This window comes from Rhipicephalus sanguineus, chromosome 11 (genome assembly GCF_013339695.2).
Source record: "Rhipicephalus sanguineus isolate Rsan-2018 chromosome 11, BIME_Rsan_1.4, whole genome shotgun sequence".
NCBI classification, from domain to species: Eukaryota; Metazoa; Arthropoda; class Arachnida; order Ixodida; family Ixodidae; genus Rhipicephalus; species Rhipicephalus sanguineus.
The window spans coordinates 87,768,491-87,782,918 of NC_051186.1; the positions used below are offsets into that span (position 1 = coordinate 87,768,491).

The 14,428-nt window shown below is 42.7% G+C and overlaps 1 protein-coding gene across 1 annotated transcript in view; it reads right to left on the bottom strand.

Moving 5' to 3' along the window:
• Nucleotides 1-10,940: 10,940 nt before the first annotated feature.
• Nucleotides 10,941-14,428, bottom strand: part of LOC119375220 (actinia tenebrosa protease inhibitors-like) — a 25,137-nt gene continuing 21,649 nt past the window's right edge. Inside the window, exon 5 of the mRNA XM_049411201.1 lies at nucleotides 10,941-10,971. Within this exon, the coding sequence (XP_049267158.1) occupies nucleotides 10,941-10,971 (31 nt within the window). The remainder of the gene's footprint in view (nucleotides 10,972-14,428) is intronic.

Genomic DNA, 14,428 nt, shown 5'->3' on the forward strand with positions numbered 1-14,428 from the left:
TCATAATCATCACTCTGACTACACCCACTGCAGGGCAAAGGCCTCTTTCGTGTTTCGCCAATATACCCGGCGACGCTATTCCCGCAAACGTCTTGGTATCGTTTGCCCACCTAACTTTCTGTCTCCGAAGTAATACTGAAAGACGAGCTAGTTGGTATGAGTGCATCGTAACTTATTTTAGCGCACACTGACACACGGACATAGAAAAGAAGGGTACATCACAAGCGCTTTTTTAGAAAAGGAACATATGTATATCGAAGTAGTCACCCTCTGCTCATGCGCACCGTCGTAATTTCAAATCCATGTCATCGTACCGTATCTCATGTGTTCATTATCCGCTTTAGCGGATAATGAACACTAGAGATACGGTACGATGACACATGCTTTCTGTCTCCCCCTCGCACGCTTCCCTCCGCTTGGAATCTCTTATACCCTAGTTACACGGGCACGCTAACCTCAGTTAACCGCAGCAACCTACAGTTACCGCCAACTGCAGTTGGTACTTGTTACACGGGAAACACTGTCGATGGTTTTCGGTTGTGAAGCAGGTGACGTGACACACAGCTTCACGAATAAAATACGAAGATTTAGCTGCGTTTCGTAAATATACTGGCAAATAAAATGTATTCCCTTTGAAATAGATACTTCCTGTTTACACCTGCAGTCCCCGAGATTATTGCATCACGTGTTTTGGCAATGTTTGGCAGAAGTTTAGGCTGGTGCTCGCAAATATGGGCGAAGTCACCATGCGGTCGGCACGAAAGCCAAGGCAATCTGTTACCTAGTGTGTTTACTATCACTACTATACTATCACCGTGTCTATCCGTGCGCGGTGTGTGATTTGCTTTGCCATAATGTTTCATGCATCAGCAACTTTAGCGTTGACAGAGATCAGTTGACGCGCTTCTGGGACCACGTTTCAGCCTCCGTTAGAACCATGCTGCTTCGGACCGCCGACATGGATACCGCCATTTTGTTAGTTAGCTTCGTTAACTGAGGTCGCCAACCTCAGTTTGGGGCAACCACGGTTAGTGGCATAACTGCAGTTAGGCTTTCTGTCTAACTGGATGTAGCCATGGTTTGCTGCAACTGAGGTTTTTCGTAACTGAGGTTAGCGTGTCCCAGTAACAACGGTATTAGTGGCCAGCGCTTATCTTGCCTCTGCGCTACATGCCTTGCCCATGCCCATTTGTTTTACAGCGAAAGCTGTTATGAGATCACAACAGCCATTTTTGGCGCCGTAGTTGTCCGCCGCCGCCGGTGTGTGTAGCCGCTATCGCGCGAAATAAGAACAAAATGAAATGATAAAAAGAATCCAGGATAGAACGGTATTCGAACCTGGGCCTCCTGCCGAGCAGTCCAATATTCTGCCACAGAGCCATGCCGGTGCTTTTTTTTCTTCATTATAGGGAAGGGAACCATTGCAGCTAGAGTGATACTATAAAAAGTAATATTCAATCATATTTAAACTCGAATAAAACACAGAAAACCAGTCTACAGCGTCTCTATAACGTTCATATATCCCATCTACTTGAATACTTGTTCCTGGAATATGTTTTTTGTTGATCGCGGAGGCTCAGGATATCTGTCAATCAGTCTCGCTCTCCAGAGACTATGCAGACCAATGAGAAAAATTAGGTCATAGCGTATTGTCTTGTCCTTTGTCACATCAAGGTAAATAATGTTTACAGGGTTGATTTCAGTCTTTTTTTAGTGTTCGCTACCCACCATCCCAGAAGATCGCATCACAACAATCAATAAAACAATGATCAATAGTCTCCAGCTTTTGCACAATCTGCAATTTACGTCCCAGGGAAGGCTTGAAACTCCTCCGCAAGAACGCTCTACAGGCTTCACGTCGGGAAGGAACCACGCTAACATATGTAATATAGAATGATAAATGGTAAAATAACGACAAGGTGTCACACACTGCGAACTGCGTAACGAGGCGTCACACAATGAGAATTGCGTAACGAATGAGCCGTTGAATGTTGAGAACCCATTACACAAGGATCAGCCCTAATTCTTCATCGTCATCAGCCACAGCATCAAGAAAGTGCACATAATGCCTGACAGCTGTGTCCCAGGTACCACGCTTCTGTGCGGAATGACGAATAATGGTGTAATGGATGATTTCCTACTTCACAAAAATTATGATTTATATCATAGTGGGTACTTCGGAAGTGTAGATGTATTAGGTGCCAAGCCCGTAAATCCCCCATTACCCGTTTCCTCAAGACCTCATTAAAGTGCTCTCTGTCTCTAACGTTAACATGTGGAATATAGCGTGGTAGGCGAGTAAAACAACGACCGGGCGTCGCATAATGCGAATTACGTAGCTAGTGGATCGTTTAAACCTTCCAACCCATTACAAAGGGTTCAGCCATAATTTTTCATCGTCGTCAGTTACGGAACCAACAAAATGCACGTAATACATTTCAGGTAGTAGCGGGTACCTCGTTTCTCCACATAATGACGAATAATGGTGTAGTAGGTCTTACCAACTTCACAAAAATTACGATTATTGGCGTAGTGGGTACCTTGCACGTGTACTCGTATTAGCTGTCCCAAGAGAGTTTACACGGGCTCTACAAAGGCGGCTCTTCCAGCATTCGCTGTGACTGTGCTGCGCGCTCTGCGCAGTTATGGCGTTTATTTGTTGGATTGTTGTTAGACAGCATGTTTTTTTGACATCATTTCTGTTACGCAACATCTTACGATGACAAACGACAATGAATCAAATGAAAGCATAGAGAGCATCATTCTAAATAACACATGTGAAGCAATGTGCCTTGGCCATTAGCGGCAGCTTCTCGGACGTCAGTTTGGCCGTCTGACGTTCCAGAAGGCAACATCGATAACGTTAAGCTCGCAGTGATGTAGCGAGAACACTACTTGAGTCAGTCTCAGCCTCGCACGAACCACTTTTTACCATCTTACCTCAGTGCTCCACCCACAAGCGCATGAGTGCAGTACGAAGCTTCTAAAGGAAGACGCAGCATGAGTGATCCCATGAAGTATCCAGCCGGGGTTAGACAACTTTTCGCACCACCATATCCATCATAGTCAACGCCGCAACTGCGAGGAATAATACTAGGAATTAGGGCAAAGTGTAGCAATGGCATTATATAGTGCGCGTGTTCTAACAATCAACAGCCTTGAGTAAACAGGTATCACTACTCAAGACTACTACTGCTTCGATGACACGTATATGCAACATACTATTTTCAGTACTTGTGCCCTTGTAGTTGCGTTGAGCATACGGAGAAGTTGCCGAGTAGATATGAAAATTATCAAAGCTGCAAAAACGGGAAATGATCATGTGGCTGTATTTGCATGAAATGCGATCACACACACACACGCATTCTTGCTTTCAGGAAATCTCGCAGGTCAATACATTGAGAAGTGCAGTTCAGAGGGAATTCCAGCTAAGACGGCGGCTACCTAGAACACCTGAATCGGCGCGCTGTATAACGGTACGCGATCTTTTGCATTCTGCCTCACTCTACCTGAATGATGTCTTTTTACCTAGATGCATTGTGATCAGTTCGTAAAAGTAGGAGTGTTCCGTTAATATTATCATGCCGTTAACAAATGCACAACTAGATCGGTCATTTTTGCCTAATTACAAACGGATGCATAGGCACACCGCATGAACATCTCATCCGGAGCTGCGGGCTCACATTGCTCAGGCCACGGTAATACGTTGCAAATAATCTCTGCGATTGCGTAGCTGATTATTAAGCCTAAGTCTGTAATTCACTGAGTATGTGCAGCGCAACGGTACGAAGACAAGAGAAGACACACAAACGACATAGACTGGCGCTGAAAACATCTGGCGTTTGTGTGTCTTCTCTTGTCTTCGTACCGTTGCGCTGCACTTACTCAGTATATTTCAAGACATGTACCAACTCGCCCATCAACGGATCCTTCTGTAATTCACTACTTTCCTGTAAACGAAAAAAATCACAGCATATCCACGGAGTGAATGATGATGAGTGGGCGAAGCTGCGGAGGTTCATCGGTAAACCGTGAATCTTCCGTGAATTCTGCCCAGTACATCATCACCGACGTGAGATCGGGCGCGTTTATACTAAAGGTTCGATGAGTTATGACGACTTGCAGCTCACTTTAATTTTACATGTACGCTGTGAATTTTCATTGTTTAGAAAACCATTGCTTTAGAAAACATCTGGCGTCTTTCGTTAAGCAGATGGCGTCTTTTCGTTTTGCTTTAGAAATATCTGGCGCTCTTTCGTTTTGCTTTTACAAAACATCTGGCGTCTTTCGTTGGTTTATTTCATCAATCAACGGCGTTTTGAACAAAATTTTTATTGTTTTCTCACGCACAGGAGAAATCTCACCAGGCACTACCTTGGAGGTAAACAATGGCTGCTAATGGGAATGAGAGACAGAAGAATTCGGCTTTTAGTTAACGCGCACGCTGCGAATGTTTTATTGTTCAACAACGCACAGGAAAAATCTCCCACCGGCACCACCTTGGAGGTCAAGATCTGGTACTAGCGTTACGACTGGTTACGCACTACGACTACGACAACGACAACTACGAGGGACGAACGGGTGCCGCCTTAAGGAGCTTCGCCCCTAAAACTTGCCGGATAATCATTAGAGGAACCAATGCAAACGTTTTTAGCATTTCATCTAGATACAATAGCTTGATTACTTTTGCGTTCAGGGAGCGGACACGCAATTCTCGTGCACACTATTTGCTAACTTTATTAATCAGCAATAGGTAATAAAGCTCGATGAATGTTCTAAATACGCGAGATCCAATTCTCCACAAGAAAAATCATCAACGTAGAATTTTAGGAAACAGCAATTTAAGCAAGGACAACAAGTCGTTTTGTTATAAATGTTATCTTTTATGAGTACCATAAGTTTTACGACGGCCATTGGTGGCGCAGTAATAACGACTGTCAAACATTTCAATGCAAGGTCAATAACTTCACTGACACGTTTCGCTCTGGCGCCAGGAAAACCGTCGACACCGTGCGCATGCGCGCCCCTTCTTTAAAAACTCTTATGTAAGGATCTATTTTAGAAAGCTATTTACAAAAGTAATTGCTAACAGAATTAATACGAAATTAGAGTTAAAACAACCAAGGGACCAGGCAGGATTTCGTACAGGCTTCTCAACAATAGACCATATTCATACTATCAATCAATGCGCGGAATACGCGAAATGCGCTGAATACAACCAACCCCTATACATAGCCTTCATAGATTACGAGAAGGCATTTGATTCGGTGGAGACATCAGCAGTCATGCAAGCACTGCGGAATCAGGGCATCGACGAAGCCTATATAAACATAATGGAAGAAATCTACAGCGGATCCACAGCCACTATAGTCCTCCATAGAGAAAGCGACAGAATCCCAATAAACAAGGGCGTACGGCAGGAAGACACAATCTCTCCAATGCTATTTACCGCGTGTTTACAGGAGGTTTTCAGGGCCCTAGATTGGGAAGAATTCGGGATAAGAGTTAATGGAGAGTACCTGCGATTCGCTGACGACATTGCATTGATGAGTAACGCGGGAGACGAATTACAGCTCATGATTACTGAACTGGATACGGAAAGTAGAAGAGTAGGTCTGAAAATTAATATGCATAATACTAAAGTAATGTGGAACAATTTTGGCAGAGAACAGCGCTTTGCAATAGGTGGCGAGACACTGGAAGTTGTAAAGGAGTACGTCTACTTAGGACAGGTAGTGACCGCGGAGCCGAACCATGAGAGTGAAATAACTAGAAGAATAAGGATGGGATGGGGCTCATTCAGCAAGCATTATCAAATTATGAATGGTAATCTACCACTATCCCTCAAGAGGAAGGTATATAACAGCTGCATCTTACCGGTACTTACCTACGGAGCAGAAATCTAGAGACTTACAAAGAGGGTTCAACTTAAATTGAGGACGACGCAGCGAGCGATGGAAAGGAAAATGATAGGTGTAACCTTAAGAGACAGGAAGAGAGCAGAGTGGGTGAGGGAACAAACGGGGGTTAAGGACATCATAGTTGAAATCAAGAAGAAGAAATGGATATGGGCCGGGCACGTAGCACGTCGGCAGGATAACCGTTGGCCATTAAGGGTAACTGACTGGATTCCAAGAGATCGCAAACGCGTGAGGGGGAGACAGAAAATTAGGTGGGTAGATGAGATTAAGAAGTTTGTAGGTATGACGTGGCAGCAGAAAGCACAGGACCGGGTTGATTGGCGGAACATGGGAGAGGCCTTTGCCCTGCTGTGGGCGTAGACAGGCTGTTGGTGATGATGATGATCTAAGGATCTGCCTGTGAGATCATTATTTCCGGCCCGAAATGTTTTTTCAAGCAGGTTACACATATTTACTAACCGCAATTTTATCACCGAAGCTCTTCTAGATCAACGTAAAGTGTGTGACCGTACCCAAAAACTATCATCATTATGAACGGGTATGTGTCACAGAAACCGGGCAAATCTCACTCCTCGCCGCTACGGCATTGCCTGTAATAACGCTGATGGGTGATAGATCGAGTAGAGAGAGAGAGAGAGAGAGAGAAAGAAAGAAACAGAAAAACAAACAGAGAGGCGGACAGAAGGATATAAAAAAAAAACGGGCGAACCTTGCACTACGCCGCGCAAGGCTTCAAACAGAGAAACTGGAGGATTCTGAAGACTGCGCTGGTTGCCTCTAGGTTGTTCCTAGGCCTTAGCTAGGTGATGCAGGTTGTTTATAGGTTGCTTCTAGGTCGTTGCTAGGCTATATCTAGGTGATGGCATGTTGTTTCTACATTGATTTTCAGCGCTGAGAGGTTCGAGCTAACCCTTACAAAAATCCCATATATGGACTTATATAAAAAAAGCCATATATGGGTATATTAAAAATTGGGCAGATATGGACTTATATGGCCATATAAGGCCATATATGGCCTTATATGGCCATATAAGTCCATATCTGCCCAATTTTTAATATACCCATATATGGGCTCTCATATATTGCCTTATATGGCCATATAAGTCCATATCTGCCCAATTTTTAATATACCCATATATGGGATCCCTATATAATGTCATATATGGCCTTATCTGGCAAATTTTTATATGCCCATATATCAGCTTTTTATATTTTGGATCGTAATCATAAAATAACAGCGGAAAAGACGATGGACGAACACACAGAGACAGCACGATTTACCGTCGTTGTGATATTTTGGGTGTCATATATTGCTGCACCTGGGCAGTGTAGCTTATTAAACATATAAAGACAGGGACCTAGAGATATATACTCTACGGTGCACATCTGAGGAACAGTGTTGCCATCAAATAATAAGCCATGTTTCACTGGTACTTATGGAAAGTTTGTTGGTGTCAGCCACTTCGAGAACTGTGGTGGTTCCTATCACTATTTCTATTAGACACCTTACACTGCCACCTAGTCAATTGCGTGAGAAAACTAGTGTGTGAATCTCACAGGGAACTTGTCATTCCTGGAAATATCACATCAATTTATGCAACTGGTTGATCCAACCACATGAAGCCATGTTTATGAAATAATTCGAATAATGCATACTGCCTTACTTTCAGAGACATCATAAAAGTCTTAATCAAAACACCTGTTACCCATATGGGCTGCTGGGGCAGACTTGGACTGTTTAATATTATGCAGCTGCAAAAAACAGTACATGATAACACTTGACGATGGTTGTACATGCAGATGAACCACCGATTTATTCTTTCGGCCTTCTGATAACTTTCAGCATGCCCCGCTCTGCCTTGGAAGAATTAGCTTCAGGATTCTCCGTGTGGAACTCGAACCATCTGAAATAAAGCAAAAGTGAATTTTATTTTAGACGAAATTTTCACACAGGACACAAATACTGAAATCTATTGCCAACGGAACAGTTATGAGGTGGCTGTGCAACCTGCAAAAAGTGGTTAGAGCCCTAACAGATATAACATGCTTATCACATTTCAAGCACTGATATTTAAGCAGAATGTAAATAACATGAGTAGCATAGTTACTCAGCTACAGCGTGCAGCATTTCTTCAAGCAAACAGGTCTGAAAATTCCACACGCATTACAATTCACTACTCGACCAAAACTGTGTTTGTAGCACTCACAAAAGCAGTAAAGCAATCAACAAGGTGGTGACCAAACAGTTCCCATGTAATGTATAAAGAGTGGCGACAGTAATGTGCTGGTTTAATAGGAAAGCTCATTTAAAAAGCTTTAGGTATAAAATTTTGCCACAACAGATCATGAAATGTGTCCTTCATATTCTGAATATTGCATGCATCATAGGTTGAATTGGTGAAGTTGAGGCATGATAGCTGCAGACTAATTTAAAAAGCATGCAGTTCATGTGTGAGAATGGTGAAAATAAATATTACGTATCAGGATATGTCAAGTCATAAACTCTGTGTGCTGCATTCTTTTCTGGTTTAAAAATAGGAGGCATATGCTCCATTTTTCCCAGCTTAAAATTGGTTTATGTTGAATTAGGGTGTGTTAAAAACAAGTGGGTGCCAGAACCATCTGTTTGAGAACATCACCTCTGTATGTCCCAATAGCAAACATGTACATTTTTTTCATTTGCATTATTTTCTCTAAGGGGACCGGGGGGTGTCATATTTTGTGGAGCCATTGTCTTGCTTTTCAGCTCCATTTGGTTGCGGCCCTGTGTATTGCTAAGGCTCCTTGAGAAAACACCTCGAGAGAATAAATCAGTTCTTCTTGCATGCTAGATTGGACAGTCATCTATATGCCTGCTTAGCCCACAAGACATCCTTGTGCCTTACTCTGTTCCCTATAACAGGTAATAAACTTTTCCCAATTGAAAACAAGAATGAGGAAGGTTATTTTAGGCAAACTAACTTTCGCTAACTTTCATATTATGAATGTAACAGGTACAGAAGAACTGAGTGATTACAGTGAAAACTCGATCTAACAAAGTGATAAGGATGCTTGAATTATTTTGTTAAACCTGAAAGTGTTCTTTACACATAGCATACAAGAAATAACCTGTGTAGCTGTATATATCACATGACTAGCAAATTCTTTCCTAAGATATTCTGCTTCAACGTGCCTTACTTCAAATTTCCTCACTTCCTTTACACGAGTCGTGTTTCCTGCATACCAGTCGCGGTCACTCTGCCTTACTACAGTGAACATGTGGCCACGAGAATTTTTTGAAATGCTGCTCTATTAGCGGAGTTACATGCGTATGATGATCAAAATGCAGCCCTCCCTCGTTTCACTCTTTCATGCGCTACACTCCATTCGTTAACTTATCTCTCCTCACCGTGCGAGAAGGATAAGCAGCGAATACGCATACCTGCAGGCAGACAAACAGGTTCTCTCAGCTGCTGATATGACCAGATTTTCTGGTCACGTCACTACCAACTCTGGGGATACCGAAAGGCCCAAAGAGGAGCACAAGATTCTTTTTTATTCCGTGGCTATGTTTGGCATTGTTTATCGTTGCAAAAGTTTGACCTCGAAGCACACATTTACTTGAAATGTTAAAAATAGTAAAGCTGGTTTTGAGGCCCTTCAGCATTAATTAGATTAATATGGTTCTTTTAGTTAAAATTCAATTAATCTTTTACTGAATCAAGATTCTGATCTAACAGAATCACAAATAGGTAGGCGAGTTGGTTTGGGTTCATAATGAAGGGACAAGGGGCAGCGCTAGGACGAATACAAAGGACGAGAAGACAGGACACAGCGCATGTCCTGTCTTCTTGTCCTTTGTATTCGTCCTAGCGCTGCCCCCTTGTCCCTTCATTTGATCTAAATTTTGAAATAACCATTATTAATTCATACTGATTATTCTAACTTTCTTTTCAACAATCACACAAATTATATAAGTCCATTTCTGTAGCCTATCCATTTCTTAAGCCAATCCTCCAAAGTGGGTGTTGTTCAGAGCGCGATGCTCTCAACCATTATTGTGAGAAACACGATTACCGCATCAAGTTCAACAATGCCGGTGAAACTGACACTAAAATTAATCCGATGAAGAGACTTGGAATCATGGGAGCTTCTAAGCTCATATGTGCACAGCCTTCGAAGGCACCAGCAAAAAAGGGCAACACGATTGCATTGATCGTAATGGAAGAAAGTACAACAGAAAAGCGCTTGTATCTCAAAGGATTTCAGATACAAACATGGCTTCCATTTTCTTTACTGGCCAATTGTACTATATACAATTCAGCCAGTCTGTATTGTGCTCAGTTGTTTCTTGCGTGCTCCGTCATCTTTTTCTTATCGACATTGTTATGAAGTTGGTGCAGCTGCTGTGTAAGTCTGCCTGGTGTAGACGCCCAGTCTGCTCAGGGAATCTTGCAGAAAATGCCTGTAAGGACTTCTTTTGGCAGCTTGTCTTTTCCCCATATGAGTCCTTGCCCAAGTTTGTACGCAGGAAGGTTAGCAGCCCCAACATCATAAATACACTGTACGCGTCATGAGGTCTCACTTACCCTGGCATGTAAGAAGCGCATTACTTCTGTCGGATACTGGCAGGCCAGGAGGGTTTGGACAAACAGTGTTTCACAGCTTTCATGTACTCAAGAGTGGAACTATTTGTCGAAAAGTACATTTGAGTTTTGTACATTTAGGAAGTCAGGTCTTCAGGTTTCGTGCAAATGCGACTGTAAACGGTCCAAGAGGGGCAACTGCTGACCTCTGGCAAATGCAGACATTATGCACAGATGGGCAGACATTAAGCTCAGGTACCAGTCCCTGTGTATCCTTTCTGTAAACACTGAAGGAATGCAGTGTTCTGTTGTTCCTGTTTGCCAACTCATCGAAAAGAATAATTTCTAATCTGCTCCATCTCTACTGTGAATTTACTGGAATCTACCCGATGGTTTAACCCTTTCCTTACCAAAGATGAGCTGAGCTCGTCCACACAATTTGTTACCGTACCGCTCACACCAACGACGAGCTAGGCTCGTCCACCCTGAAACAAGCATTTGAAGGCGCCCGCAGTTAAGCTACCCTGATTCAATTAGCTGTCTTCTCTTTGGCTTCAACAGATGGCACAGTAAAAAATTTAAAAACACGCTCAAAACATGCATTTTAGTCAAGGAAGGGCTTGATTCTGGCAACTGGAATTAGAAAATGGCATCCTCCTTTGTGCGCAAGAGGTGCGTGCTTGCTTGCAACCACTCCATTAAAAAAAAAAAGTGCTTGTTTGCCGAAGTGTTGTGAAATGAAGAATTGCAGTTCTCCTGTGAATGCGGCAGTGACTACAAAAAGCAGCATAGTTTCTCTAAACTGCTGGATTCAGATGACGATCGTGCCTCAATACGTCGACAGAGGGGACGCCGTTAGATGTAACCAAACGCCTACCAGCACGCTAAAGGTTTGTTTTCAAGGACTGCGCTAGTCCAATTGCGCTTTACATTTCAAATTTCCAAGAGACATTTTCTGCACTGAAGGCTGGAGATGTTAGGGTGCTTTCCGTGGTGCAGTGCGGTGAAGTCAATCATCTGCATATTTTATAACATACAAAAAATATGTCGCATGTATAATGCTAATAAAGTGTCCTTGAATAATTTCTTTAGTAGTTTCAAGACACTTAGAATCAACCAGCCAAATAAAAAATATGGGTATTTTTGTATCGACTTTTGGCCAAAAAAAAACTCTCCACGGAAAGAGTTAAATGGGTGTGAAAGCTTTCAGAGCAGTGCACTTAATCAGAAAAAACAATAATGTACTATCTGCGTCAAATGAAACCCAAACAGCGGCAAGCCTTCACAATGGTACAGTGCGCGCCGTCCTGTCATTACCATTGACAGGCGCGTGCATCCGGTTTGGCCACACTGCGCATACGCGCACCCGTCCCTGGTGATAACTGGACGGCGCGCACTATACCATTGCGAAGGCTTGCCGCTGTTCAGGTTTCATTTGATGCAGATAGTACATAACACACAAAAGTGCTGGGCTGAAATGTTTGTTTGTTGGGCTGAAAGAAGTGAGGGCGTGATTTTGCAGCCACTGTGACAGTCACCCATTGGCGAGTTGTGGACTTTCACATCAACAACGTCAGTGGGCATGGAAGATACAGTTCTGGTTACTTATATTATCATGACATGACCATTGAAGTGCGTACTGCTGCTCTCAACGCTCATCCAGCCATACAAGAAAAGTCTCCAATTGATGTTCACGACTTGAAGAGGCTCCTCAGTTTTTCCCTGGGCAATAACTACGTGTGTTCGAAAAGCCCATGTTAAGTGCAAGTCCAAGGCACACCACGAATCTGACAATGCAGTGGCTGGACTATAATTCCATTGCTTCTTTCAGCCCAAAACAATTATTTTTGTGTGCTATGAATATTATCTTTTTTTTTGTGTGTGTGATTAATCGCTCTGCTTTGAAGCTTCCAAATGCATCTAATCTATCAAGTAAATTTCTTTCAGTTCATGGTGGAGATGGAGGCAGACTGGGAACTACCTTTTTTTAATGTATTGGTAAACAGGAATAATGGAGCACTCTCTTTCAATGTTTCCAGAAAGAGTATGCATTGCCCAGTACCTGAACATAATATTGTTCTTCCAAACACTTGTGAGAGGCCAGTAGTTGCCTCCCTATTGAACCGTTACAGACGTATTTGCATGAAACCTGAAGACCTGACTTCCTATTGTAGAAAAAAACCAAAAGAACTTGTCGATGAACAGTTACACTCCTGCATTCATGAAAACTGTGGAGCACCATTTGTTTACGCCCTCCCCAGCTTCCCGTTGCCTGACAGAAGTAAAACGCCCAATTTCTTACGTGCAGCATAAGCAAGACCTCATCACGTGTACTGTCAAATATAATGTTGAGACAATACTTCTTTTGCAGATTAGCGGTCATACTAAATTCTGGTCTTGCTGCACAAGCAGAAAGAAGAAAAAAGGCCACTCTCTATCTGTCTCTCTTTTTCCTTCCTTCTGCTTGAGCAGCAAGACCTGGATCTCCGGAGACGTTGAGGCTGCTGACATTCCTGTGTAAAAACTGAGGCGTGGCACTTGTAAGTGGACGAAGTCATTGTCACCATTGCGCTTTTTGTCGAGGGTTTGCACTTGGATACTATTATTCGGCCCTAAGACAGAACAAAAAGAAGACCATTCAGCCACTCACGCGCCATGCACTAAAGTCCCTCCAAGGGCGATGACCTGATCTTTGATGAAACAGCAACATGAGGCACAGGCGATGATTTCAGTTGTGCAAGTTCGTTGTGCGATAGTACTCTTTGCTGTTTCTCTGACAGAGAACACCGCCACCGCTACTTTTTGGTTTCCATTTACAGTCGTGGGCCAAGATCGACCTGCCTAAGGTCGCAGAAGAGGTTTTTAGAATTTAAAACATGACATCCAACTTCTGCAGAAGAAACAGCTCCCATTTTGAAGAGGCGAACTCAGGCAATTCTTTCTTAGCAGTTCAGCTCTGCATTTGCAACCTTCATTTTACTTATTTTTCTGAACTGCCACAATCCATCTAAAGCCACCGTAATGTTCAAGGTGAATGTTTATACTGTATGTAATAGAGCACTAAGCTAGGTCACGGCCAGCACAACCACAACTCCAGTTAACGGGATATTCTGGGCAGCATTTTTTTTTTAAATGGCACATTTGGACACTGATGGTGCAACTACATTGAAAGAGATGCAAAAATTACCTCAGGGTGATTCCACGATAGATCGAACATGCCTGTCCAATCGATATTTTTGTTTTGCCTGGGTTTTTTTATATGTTATGTGGCCACATTCAAGCGCACGGAACCGAAAATATTATTTCCAAAAAACCGCTCCCAGGTGCCAAAAACTATTTGGAGGTGGCCGTGTGGCCATCCTGTTTTAGCTCATCGCAATATTTTTGGATTTCACGGGCAAATTTAACGCGCAGTATAAACGTTGTGTGAAATTTTTCTGTTGGTTTTATTATGCATTACTGTGAATTACATCCATGCTTTTTTTATGCTGTCCTCAAAAGGCAAAAATGTGAAAAAATGCCAACACAGCCCAAATCAAAAAGTTTGCTAAGTTTGATGCGTCTTGGCGCCTTTCTATTTCACACAGAAACTTCAGAACAATGTCAAATGTCAAAAGAACATTTCCAACATTTCTATAGGAGATCGTTTCCTACTAGCAGCGCAAAAGAAGAAAAAAATAGTTAGGAGAAGCCAGTTTCTTTAAAAAGGTCCATTTTCAAGAAATAAGATGAAGAAAACACCGGTCTCAATTTTAACGACAATTTTTTATCGAAGAGCGCTTATGTCAGTGAAAACACGTTTAATATCATATGTCCTCATTTTTTGCTTTGTGCACGAGATAGAAAGGGCCAAAATGACCCTTGCTGTGTGTGCTCAACTTAGTGTGATCAGGGGTTATCAGCTTGCATTGTGCGTAAATCTACTTTGCTTGGTAGCTTGTC